The sequence below is a fragment of the Curcuma longa genome, chromosome 6 (assembly GCF_044706935.1).
Source record: "Curcuma longa cultivar G26 ecotype Majalengka, Jawa Barat chromosome 6, ITB_CL_G26_1.1, whole genome shotgun sequence".
NCBI classification, from domain to species: domain Eukaryota; kingdom Viridiplantae; phylum Streptophyta; class Magnoliopsida; order Zingiberales; family Zingiberaceae; genus Curcuma; species Curcuma longa.
The window spans coordinates 4,275,640-4,288,652 of record NC_133866.1 but is presented as its reverse complement, the minus strand read 5'-3'; the positions used below and the strand labels follow the sequence as shown (position 1 = coordinate 4,288,652).

Here is a 13,013-nt window from a genome sequence, read left to right as displayed (position 1 = left end):
CAAAGCCGGTCCCAAACTTGGTTGAAAAAGGCGAGGATTGTGCGTTATGTTGCTAGCCAACTTGGACTTACAGGAAAATATTCAATGAATAGATCCATCAAACTATTATGCTAATGCTAGGATATTCCCCATAAGGAATGCGTTATAGAGTCCGACTGTAACATCTTGACTAGAATCGTTATATCTCCATGAATACAAGCGAGATGATTGAAATAGAGGAGAGCGTCAGGTGTTCTTTGTGATCGTAAAGAACTTCTAAGACTTAAAGGAAAGTTTTACAAAACGATGGTTAGACATGTTATGTTATATGGAGTTGAATGTTGGGCGCTATAACTTGAGCACATAAGCAAAAGATGAAAGTTCCAGAGATGAGGATATTAAGGTGAATGTGCAAACATACAAGGATGAACAAGATAAGAAATGAAATATTAGAGAAAAAGTTAGAGTTGCATATATTAAGGGAAAACTCTGGTAGATACGTTTAAGATGGTATAGAAATATACGTAGACGACTAATAGATGCTCCAATTAAGCGATGTGAAACTATGACAAATGTACACATCAAACGAGGAAGAGGAAGACAAAAAAGACTTGATCAGCAATAATAAAATAAGATAAAATTTATTTAAATATAAATGATAATATAGTAAGGGATAAAGTTCAATGGTGTAAAAGGATCCATATTAGTCTATCCCACCTAGTGGGATAAGACTTTGTTGTTGCTGTTGTATTCATAATAGGGCTTGCTTGATCATTAAAGAGATCTAGGTATGGAATAAGAAATATTAGGAGTTTAGGTGTTTAAACTTAGGGTAATAATTTAGTATTAAAGTTTGTTCAATTTGTTCTTGAACTCGGTTTCTTCTTTCCTTTTTTGGTTGGAGAATTCTTCAAAACTTCATACATATCTTTAACCATGAAGTAAGTTATAATCTCATGCAGACTGGACGGGAATCCACATCTTTGTAGCAATGGTACATCGTGCAATGTGATGCCTGCACCAAAAAAGAAGAAAATATCAACACCGGTGATCGTGATTCTTTGTCTAGTTACAGTGTTAATATTTCTTACAGTGATAGCCATAGTTTGGAGGGTGAGGAAAACACAAGGTGAGATTTTTGTGACAAACTCTTGCAATTGTTGAGTAGACCATCATCCATTTTCTGACATGCATTTAACAATCTTGTTCTTTATTTGAAACTTGGAAGGTTTGAGAAAAGGCAGCTCCGTGGATTCACAGAATGGTTTCGCAAAGCAAACAGATAATGCATTGCAGTTTGAAAATCGCCAATTCACATACATGGAATTACATAACATCACTAATAACTTTCAAAAGATCCTAGGCAAAGGAGGATTTGGGTTTGTTTTCCATGGACATTTGGAAGACGGTACTCAAGTTGCGGTGAAAATGCTATCACAATCATCATCACAAGGAACTAAAGAGTTTCATGCAGAGGTAAATAAATCTTATACATATGTGGATGACTAAATTTAATTGGTTGGAGATGGTTGTTGAATGTGAATCCATTGGGAGGTTTTGCATAACCAAAGAGGGAGGGGGAATGAATGTATAAACTCGTATATTTTACAAAAAAAAATTCAGGAGTTGATGAAATTTTAGTATTCTTTCAAACATATAGTAATAGTATTCTTGAACAATTATGTCCTGTCCATGATTAGTCAGATCCTACAGAATATTAACTGCCCCATTCACTTCTGTTTCTTTGATTTAGTTTGGATCTTGATGTTTCTAGTTCATAAACATCACTGATTATGTTTTTCAGGCCCAACACATGACTAGGGTTCATCATCGGAATTTAGTATCTTTGGTTGGCTACTGCAACGAAGCAAATCATTTGGCGCTTGTCTATGAGTTTATGTCTCAAGGAACACTACAAGATCATCTGCAAGGTTTGAAACTACATTGAATATCATTATCTAATATCCTTTCATAATATATACTTGCTTTATGGCATACATGATAATCAGGTGACAAGAATTAGATTTGGCTTACGATCTAACAATTTAAAGATATATTCTCCAGTCAAACACATGGATAACTGAATCTAACATATGTATTCTTATTTGATTGTTGTTGTGTATAAGTAAATTTTTAATTATAAAATTGAATTATAGTTTTATGCAATATACCCTTGCCTGCCCAGACCATTCATCCGAAACCATCTTGGTTCATCTATTAAATTGCATTGCAGGGCTAGAGTATTTGCAAAAAGGATGCATACCTCCATTAGTTCATAGAGATGTGAAGTCAGGAAATATCCTTTTGAGTGAAACTCTGGAAGCTAAGATTGCAGATTTTGGGCTTTCGAAAGCTTTTCTAAGTGAGGCGAACAGTCATGTATCCACTGTAGTGGTGGGAACTCCTGGATACCTTGATCCTGAGTATGTCACTGATTTTTCATTTATTTAGTTGTTTCAAGCAATCATCTCTATCTAGTAGAATGATAGTAACCAAGGAATCCAAAAGAACAAAAAAAAACAAATCCTTCATCATGAAACTTCTCGTTTTGAGATCCATGTTTTAATATGACTATCCATCTGTATGTGTGCTTGGACTATTTACTTTGGTATTTTTTTAAATGAAGGAAAAGAGGCTTGGTTCATAATATATATGTTTTTTCTATCCTGGAATGAAATGCAACCACTGAAAACATTAGTAGTTGTAGCAATAAGTAGCCAAACAAATTTGAAGAAATAGATTAACAGAAAATACATCAAGTTAAATTAAGAGGAATCATGAGTTCTAAGATTTATAGTGTGGCACCAAGTGGTATTTGGATAATCACTCGGAGTTTAAATCATATCTCTTGCATGTTCCATTTTTTCCAATAACAGTAAGCATATGCACATGGTGAAAATCCTAGGTCATATCTAGCCATGTCTCCAGAACTAATATTCTGGACTAGTGATTATCTCTCTATAATGACTAACAATTAGTAAATCAACTTCAACTAAAGTGTCATTAAGCTTTCATACTGTGTTTATTTTTGTGCAAAATTTATGAATGAAAATCTATCATATTGCATGTCAGGTATTGCAATACCTTCCAGCTTAGCGAGAAAAGTGACATGTACAGCTTCGGAGTAGTTCTTTTGGAACTGATCACTGGGCTACCACCAATAATTTCAGGTACAGAAAATGTACACCTAGCCCAATGGGTGCTCCAAAGGCTTGACAAAGGAAAAATTGAGGATGTTGTAGATCCCAGACTGGAAGGGGAGTATGATATAAATAGTGTCTGGAAGTGTGTTGATATCGCTCTAAATTGCACGACACAAACGTCCCAACAACGGCCAACCATGACAGAAGTTTTGATGCAACTAAAAGAGAGCTTAGAACTACAGAACTCTTATTATAACACTACGGGCACAATCACATGCAGTGAGAATCTATACTCAGAAGTAAGCGAAGTGAGCTTGAACAGTGCTCCTGAGATAGGAGTGTCTAGAATGACTGAGATTTCTGGACCAACGGCAAGATAAACATGGGTATGCACAAACTCTTCCCACTTAAAACTGTGTCATAATGGTTGTTAAGGTTTAAAATGTAGTTCGCTTCAAGTTCATTCTCGTGTAGCTTTTTACATGTTATTACTTGTGTGAAGGAAAAAGTATTTGGTGGAGTGTAGATGATACTTTTATTTTCTATGGCAAAAACTATTAATGTATGTTCTTCCATTTCATCTTGGAACAAGCATCTTGTATTTTCACCATGCCATCTCTTTGTTACAAAAAAAAATTCCTTATTTTCTTGCTCCTTGTGTTAAGATACAAATTCCTCAATCCTAGGCAAATGTTCAGTGTAGCCAATCCTCATCAATACTTTGTTTTAGCATATTTGATATCTAAGATCATTTAAATTCAGAAATTGAGACTTGTGGAAGCCATTGTTTTCAAACACTACAAAAAATGTTTCCCAAAAAAAAAACTAGTATTAAATCTTATAATTCTAATGTATCATAAAGAGTTTCATTATTAACTGTCAGAAATATATTTTTCTCTACATAGAGAATAAAATTATTATTCATCCAATCATCATTCATGCAATTGTACAACTTATTTTTCACAATTCTCATGATAGAAAATATTTTTTCTACAGTTGCAGTCGTAACTAATAGAATTAACATCAATGTCAAAATCATATTTTTCTTTGACATAATTAACTTTTTAAAAAGATCGTCAAGTTCTTTCAATCTTTTAAATGTTTTTGAATACACATATATAAGTTTCAAGTTGATCATTAAGTACGAGGAGATCAAATCTTGAGAAGTCTTATAAATAAAACTCAACTAATGACATCAAATTCTTAAGATCAATGCAGCAATTAACATCCCTCGGATGTCACAGTTCTTTTATTTAAAATGAATGCACACAAATTCTACCATTAATTGTTGTTGTTGTTGTAGATGGATTGGAATTTGTAATAGAATTTGTATTCATCCAAGCATGCAAATGGGCTGATTACCCTTTCTTCATAACTAACTAGATTCATGCCAAATGCTTATCTTATTAAACGCTAATAGACTTGGTTTAGACTCCATCCATGATCCTAATTTCAATCTGAAAAACCGAAAGCATAACCTTTCAATTTCACATTTTCCTACTCACTCGCGTTCCATTCTTAATTTAGCAAAAGATAAAATCGTCACTTTGACGACTTTTTTATGACAGTTCCACACTTTTTGAAAGGGGATAAATCATAGAAGATTTTGTCCAACAACAATAGCACTTACAAGAAGGGTGAGGTAATCAGTGGAACATTGTCCATTCGTTGAGAATCGATTCCAAATTTATTATTAATAACATTCTTATAAGAACTATCTGCGCCAATCCATGGGGACTCGATGTCCAATTATTGGTATCATTGAAGCATGGCTTAATTTTCTTGTGTTTTTGTGGCTTTCATCGCTGTCTGCCGATGCAAAATAGGAGATTAATTTCCTTGCAACGTGAAGTGAATGAATTACATCATGTAAATACTGTAAGGGAGGAACATGCTCTCAGGAACTGGTGCAGATGGTTCTTACAAAGATGTTGTTATCAATATATTTGAGATTGAATCCCAGCGAGGATGAAAATGTCCCGTTGACTGCCTTAACCCGTACAAGTGTTAGTGTTGGTAAAAGAGAAGTCCCTTATAATTTACTCTCTTTCAAGTAGTGGAGGATTGAGGAGTTGTCAAGGTGACAATTTCACCTTTTACTGTCAATAACATTGAGGAATATGATGCCAGAAATGTGCACACAAACAAACTCGTATCTAAGCTCCGCCCGTGTGCTTTTGAGCTGCCTTTGCTTGGCTTTTATAGACTTAGATCGGTCATCTCCAATAGTTCTTTTGGAACTAAGCCTTTGGAGTGGTTCTTTTGGAACTAATCACTGGGCTACCTCCAATAGTTTCAGGTACAAAAAATGTACTCCTAGCTCAGTGGGTGCTCCAAAGGCTTGCCAAGGAAACATTGAGGATGTTGTAGATCCTAAGTCGGAAGGGAAGTATGACATAAATTGTGTCTGGAAGTGTGCTGATATTGCGTTGAAATGCACAACACAAAGGTTCCAACAACGGCCAACCATGATAGAAGTTGTGATGCAACTAAAAGAAAACTTAGAACTAGAGAACTCTCATTATAACATTGTGAACACAGTCGTATGCAGTGAGAATCTATACTCAGAAGTAATCAATGTAAGCTCGAACAGTGTTCCTGAGATAGGAGTGCCTAGAATGACTGAGATTTCTAGACCAACGGTTGTTAAACAAGGGTTTCTTTCTTAAAAATGCATCATAGTGGTTGTTAAGGTTCACAAATGTCATATGCTTCAAAATTGTATTTGGTGGAGTGTAGATGATACTTTTATTTTTTATGGCAAAAACTAGTGTATGTTCTTCCATTTCACCTTGGAACAAGCCTCTTGTATTTTCAGAACCTCAGCTCTTTGTAACAGAAAAAATTCCCTATTTTTGGCTCCTTGTGTTAACATACAAGTTCCTCAATCCTTGGCAATGATGTCCAGTGTAGCCGATCAATCTGATCAGAAATTTGGTTCAGAATGTTTTCAGTCTGATCCAGTTTTAAAAACTCTGGTTAAGAGTTTCACAAGTATCAACTGAAGCAGGATTTAAACAAAGAGGGTGGACTTCAGCTTTATCATCAGGTATTCTGTTTGCTTCACATCTCAATCAAGAAGGTTTACTTTTGTTATTTAGCAACTGCCGATCTGCAGATGGATTTAAAAAACTGTTAATGACAGGTACAAATCATCATGTACAAGAGAAGACCAGTTCCTGCTCCAGTGAATGACAACATCTCCTTCCTTCCTCTGCTCACTTTGCTTCTATTCCATTTTGATAGCTACTTAATCATGTCAATGCTTAAAGAATGTTTAAACATCATGGTTGACCTCCAAGATTGGCCTCTTCAAATGCTTGTCCTCAACTGCCATGGGCATCATCAGAAGATGAAGAAGAGACACAGCTACTTTGGTTTTGCTGTTCTATTATGGATCATCTTCTCTGCTTCAACTGGAGTTGAAGCCCAGTCTTCAACTGAAGGTCTGTTCTATGAATTGTTTGATTCTTCAATCAAAGCTTTAACAAAACCTTCGTGTGTGTGTGTGTTTACTTAATCGCAGGCTTTATCAGCATCGACTGCGGAATGGCTGGCAATCACAGCTACGTCGACGGCATCACCGGCATCCACTACGCTTCCGACGACCGATTCACCGACGCCGGGATCAACTACAACATCTCGGAGGTGTACTCCACGCCATCGCTCGCAAACCAGCAGCTTCTCACCTTGAGAAGCTTCCCCGACGGCGCTCGGAACTGCTACACCCTGAAGCCGCTCGTCAAGGGGCAGAAATACCTGGTGAGGGCCGCGTTCCTGTACGGGAACTACGACGGAGAGGACGACGCTACCGCCGGAACGCCGCTGCAGTTCGACGTCCACCTGGGCGTCGACCTGTGGCGGCGCGTCAACGTCAGCGGCCCGTCGAACTTGACGACGGCGGAGGCGTTGTTCGTGGCGGCGGCGGAGTTCGCGTGGGTTTGCCTGGTGAACACCGGCGGCGGCGTTCCGTTCATCTCGTCGCTGGAGTTGAGGCCTCTCAAGGCGGCGCTTTACTCGAACGTCACCGCCGACCAGCCGCTGGCTCTTCACTGGCGGCTCAACCTGGGCGGAACCACTTTAGTAAGGTAAAGTCGGCCCAACAGGCCAGGCCGGTCGGCCCATTTTTAGCATATCGGGTTGAGTCTGATTCATATCGGGCCTACGCTGTCTGGAAACGGCGACAACACTGCCGTCCCCGTTTCTGAAACGCTGGGAAACATTTTCATCCATGGAAACTTACAAGAAACGGCTGGTCCATGTCCGGCCCGCTCCCCTTCGCCGACTCATCCTCGTCTGCCTCCTCGTGCTTATCCTCGTCTGCCTCCTCCTCTCCCCATGCCTCATATATGGCCCCTCCACCGGCACCACCGAGGAAAGCTCCCTCCTTTACGACCACCCCTTGCCGCCGCCGACGCTACCGCTGGCAACGAAGAAGCACAAACCGAAGAAGCGCGGTCGGAAGCCTAAATCCCTGCCATCCTCCTCTAGCCCCTCCGACGAGCGGCGCTGCAGCCATTGCAGCTCGTTCACAATATTTGGAGGTCTTCGACGTTTTCAAAATTGGAAACTTCAACTATTGCCGTTTTCCCATTTCCATTTCCGTGTTTCCGCGTTCCCGTCTCCAAGTTTCCAGACAGCGACTTGTGAATAAATAAATTTTTTATTCTGCTGAAATAGAAAATAAAAAAATAAACAACGACAACAAAAAATGAAAATTTCATTTTATTTTATTTTTTGCAGAGACTAATTTTATTTATTTTACGAAAATCCTGTAAAAAGGTATCCTGACGACGACTACGATCGCCTCTGGGATCCGCTGCAGGAGCCCTATTGGGGAAGAATCTCCACCACGTGGCCGATCGTCTCCGGCGATGACGATCAATTCGAGGCGCCTTCCGTCGTCCTCCAGACCGCGGCGACGACCGACGCCGACACTCCCCTTTCGTTCTCCATTCGCGATGACACCGCGCTGCTCGAGTTCTACATCGCCTTGCACTTCGCCGAGGTGGAGCTCCTTCCTCCGAACGCCACGCGGGCGTTCGATCTTTACCTCAATTCCCAGTTGGCTGTCAGGGGCTACCAGCCAGCCTACCTCTCTGCAGGCTACATATACAACGGCGATCCGCTTACCGGCTCGTCCAAGTACGAGTTAGTCCTCAATTCTACCCTCAGCTCCACCCTCCCGCCAATCTTGAACGCCCTCGAGGTGTACTACGCGATGAAGCTCAGGGAGAATGCCACTGACGCCAACGATGGTATGTATCATAGAATAAGAGAGCTCCTGAATCTGCTTCCTGTGACACGGGCACTTGCCTTTCTATAAGTGCTATCAACTACTAGAGAAGTTGCGCGATCAGGTTTGGAATAGCAACATGTATGAATCAAAGATATTGAAAATAAGAGCTGAACGGATAGCATCAGAAGGTATAGAAGAGAAGGAGCACATTTTTGTGTGAAACGGGAGAGAGAGAGGGGCAACTATATTATCTCTATCACACTGGAAGCTCGCTAGAGAGACCAAAGGAAAGCCTCCTGCAAACTAGACATTCTAGAGAAGTGGAGTGCGAGAAGGTACATGCTTAGTGACTGGCTTCCTTAAGATTGGTAATTAAATTTGTCAATCACTTCACCTACATTTTCTTCCCAGTTCGAAGAAATACGATTGGTAAGACAGAAAACATAAAAATTTCCTCTTTTGATCCTCTCTCTTTCTATCTTTCCTCAACTTTTTCCATAAATTATTGAATTCTAACATCAACACTAACAGATAGAATATCCGATCATATATATAAACCTCCACAAACTACAAACTTCACTAAATAACACAAACCAGATCCACAACACAGTGATAAGGTTCTTCCAACGTAGGGGTGAGCAAAAATTCGATTAAACCGAATAAACCGATCAAACCGAACCGAATTTCTAATTCGGTTCGGTTATTTCGGAAGTTCGGTTATTTTTTTAAAAAAAATCGGTTAATTCGATTAATTCAGTTCGGTTTCGATTTTAAATTTTTTTATTCGGTTAAACCGAATTAATTAAATAAAAAAAATAATTTATAAATTTTAAGTAAATCAATTTATCAATCTCTAATTTATTAATAAAATTTTTATAATATTTAAAAAAATTCGGTTAATTTGGTCGAAAACCGAATTAACCGATAAAATATCGGTTCGGTTTGTTCGATTTTTATTGGGAAATTCGGTCGGTTTGGTTGGTTCGAAAAAAATCGGTTTATTCGGTTTTCGATTTATTCGATTCAGTTCGGTTCGGTTTTAACCGAATACTCATCCCTGTTTCAATTAAAATCAATCTCCAATTAAACCAGATGAAATTTTTTAAAAAATATTAAAATACATTTGAAAATTCGTCATTGCAGAATTCTTATATAAATGCTTCTGTCGCCAATCTTATATAAATTCTTATATAAATTCCGGACGGGACTTTTCCGCCATGGACAGAATCATCACCCTCATTCTTGACGGCTGTCGGCGGGCACAGGATCTTGACCGGACGGTCCGCCTAGCCGCCGACGCCATCTATCCCCTTACCTCATCGACTCATGCGAAGATATCGCCACCACCTTCCACCAGGCAGCCGCCGCGCTGCGCGGAGCAGGCGCAGGCGGGGCAGCAAGTCTACCCCGGGGCGGTGATGCTCCGGGCAGTGAGGGTCGGCGACAGCTACGGACCTCCCGACGACGGATTCAAGTGGCGAAAATACGGTCAAAAAGCCATTAAGAATTCCAAGTATCCTAGGTGTTCTTCTTCTTCCTCTGTCGGTTCTTGAAAGCGTTATTTTCTTCTTTTTTTTCTTTTCATTCTTCTTCCTCCTCCTCGAGTAGAAGCTATTACCGGTGTACCAGTTGCCCGGCCAAGAAATACGTACAGAAGCTGGATGATAATCCCTTCATATTCAAAGTTATCAAGATCGGGAACCACATCTGCCGGCTCCAAGCCCCCGGCGACGGCGACGGCGACGGAGAGGGCGGCGACGGCGGCGACGGCGGCGACGACGGGTGAGTATTCGGTTAAAATCGAACCGAACCGAACCGAATTAATCGAAAATCGAATAAACCGATTTTTTTCGAACCAACCGAACCGACCGAATTTCTCAATAAAAATCGAACAAACCGAACCGAAATTTTATCGGTTAATTCGGTTTTCGACCGAATTAACCGAATTAATGTATTTTTTTAAATATTATAAAAATTTTACTAATAAATTAGAAATTTATATATTTATTTACTTTAAATTTATAAATTATTTTTTTAATTTAATTAATTCGATTTATTCGGTTTAACCGAATAAGAAAATTTAAAACCGAAACCGAACCGAATTAACCGATTTTTTTTTAAAAATAACCGAACTTGGTAAATAACCGAACCGAATTAAAAATTCGGTTCGGTTTCTGGATCAAGTTTATTCGGTTTAACCGAATTTTTGCTCACCCCTAGGTATTACTGATGTGTTCGGCAGGAGAGAATGGTATGGAATGTTAAGATTCATTTCATTTCTTTATTTTGTTGTTCTATGCGAATGACATCATTAGTGAAATGTGTGACTCGCCTACTCGCATGGCTAATCGTCCTCTGTTCGACCCGTTAGCCTATAAGTTAGTCACACGACAACTTAAGTTTGATCCATGACTGCAAAGAAAGCTCAAACAACTGATGCTGCAAAACTCTCCAACAAAATCTTTTGAATTCATCCATAGCATGGTGATTGAGGAGATATCTAAGGTTTCACTAGCTCTCTGATGAATTGCTCGACTTGCGATATCTCTCCGGTCAACCCAGATGCCTCTGCCACAGTAACTTTGTTCCGGCAATAAGAAAACTTGAATGCTTCGCCGAACACCCCAAGTGTGTACTCACTGGTTAAATCCGCCGCTGAAATGGCACTTCTTGAGGCGCGAAGCTTGTCACTGAAAAACAAAGTGTAAGATCATTGTCAAAATAGAGCTGTGGTTATGCTTTCCGATTTATTGTACCGGTATCTTTTGGTACGAAAATCAAAGTGTAAGATCATTGGGCTCACAGACATGGAAATAAGGTAACATTTGGTACACTGCAATGGCTACTTGGAATTACAGTTCGTGTGTGATGGTTATTGCAAACACATAATGGCTTGTTTATGATTCTTAAGAAAGAAAAACTTGTTAACAGATGAATCGAAATATAACTTACGAAGATGAGAACCATCATGAATCAATCATCAGCTACATCAATATTCAAGAAGAAAGACCCAAGTGGTCATCGAATAACAACAACAGGGTAGTTTTTTGGTAAGCAAAACCTATTCGTTCATCAAACACCAATAGCATAATCATTTGTTTCAAAATCCTTATGAGTTGAACACTTGATAAATCAATTTTCTCATGTATTAATTACCTATGTATCGACCTCTGGCCATTCATCTGAGATCATCTTGGTTTATCTATTAAATTGCATTGCAGGTCTAGAGTATTTGCATAAAGGATGCAGACCGCCATTAGTTCATAGAGATGTGAAGTCAGGAAATATCCTTTTGAGTGAAACTCTGGAAGCTAAGATAGCAGATTTTGGGCTTTCGAAAGCTTTTCTCAGTGAGGCGAACAGTCATGTATCCACTGTAGTGGTGAGAACTCCTGGATACCTTGATCCTGAGTATGTCACTGATATTTCATTTATTTAGTTGTTTCAAGCAATCATCTCTATCTAGTAGAATGATAGTAACCAAGGAATCCAAAAGAACAAAAAAAAAAAATCCTTCATCATGAAACTTCTCGTTTTAATATGACTATCCATCTGTATGTGTGCTTGGACTATTTACTTTGGCATTTTTTTAAATGAAGGAAAAGAGGCTTGGTTCATAATATAAATGTTTTTTCTATCCAGGAATGAAATGCAACCATTGAAAACATTAGTAGTTGTAGCAATAAGTAGGCAAACAAATTTGAAGAAATAGATTAACAGAAAATACATCAAGTTAAATTAAGAGGAATCATGAGTTCTAAGATTTATAGTGTGGCACCAAGTGGTATTTGGATAATCACTCGGAGTTTAAATCATATCTCTTGCATGCTCCATTTTTTTCAATTATATTCTGGACTAGTGATTATATCTCTTTATAATGACTAACAATTAGTAAATCAACTTCAACTAAAGTGTCATTAAACTTTTATACTGTTTATTTTTTGTAAAATTTATGATTGAAAATCTATCATATTGCATGTCAGGTATTGCAATACCTTCCAGCTTAGCGAGAAAAGTGACATGTACAGCTTCGGAGTAGTTCTTTTGGAACTGATCACTGGGCTACCACCAATAATTTCAGGTACAGAAAATGTTCACCTAGCCAAATGGGTGCTCCAAAAGCTTGACAGAGGAAAAATTGAGGATTTTGTAGATCCACGACTGGAAGGGGAGTATGATATAAATAGTGTCTAGAAGTGTGTTGATATCGCTCTAAATTGCACGACACAAACATCCCAACAACGGCCAACCATGACAGAAGTTTTGATGCAACTAAAAGAGAGCTTAGAACTACAGAACTCTTATTATAACACTACAGGCACAATCACATGCAGTGAGAATCTATACTCAGAAGTAAGCGAAGTGAGCTTGAACAGTGCTCCTGAGATAGGAGTGTCTAGAATGGCTGAGATTTTTGGACCAACGGCAAGATAAACATGGGTATGCACAAACTCTTCCCACTTAAAACTGTGTCATAATGGTTGTTAAGGTTTAAAATGTAGTTCGCTTCAAGTTCATTCTCGTGTAGCTTTTTACATGTTATTACTTGTGTGAAGGAAAAAGTATTTGGTGGAGTGTAGATGATACTTTTATTTTCTATGGCAAAAACTATTAATGTATGTGTCTTCCATTTCATCTTGGAACAAGCATCT

At 38.7% G+C, this 13,013-nt stretch overlaps 1 protein-coding gene and 1 pseudogene across 1 annotated transcript in view; both read left to right on the top strand.

Moving 5' to 3' along the window:
• LOC141830462 (receptor-like protein kinase At3g21340) overlaps window positions 1-3,708 on the top strand; it is a 5,168-nt gene extending 1,460 nt beyond the window's left edge. The window contains exons 2-6 of the mRNA XM_074717895.1: window positions 926-1,108; window positions 1,208-1,455; window positions 1,784-1,910; window positions 2,165-2,402; window positions 3,052-3,708. Coding sequence (XP_074573996.1) covers window positions 926-1,108; window positions 1,208-1,455; window positions 1,784-1,910; window positions 2,165-2,402; window positions 3,052-3,502 — 1,247 coding nt within the window. The 3' untranslated portion in view covers window positions 3,503-3,708. The remainder of the gene's footprint in view (window positions 1-925; window positions 1,109-1,207; window positions 1,456-1,783; window positions 1,911-2,164; window positions 2,403-3,051) is intronic.
• Window positions 3,709-5,254: 1,546 nt separating this feature from the next.
• LOC141830461 (putative LRR receptor-like serine/threonine-protein kinase At1g05700) lies at window positions 5,255-12,795 on the top strand (annotated as a pseudogene).
• The last annotated feature ends 218 nt before the right edge of the window (window positions 12,796-13,013 follow it).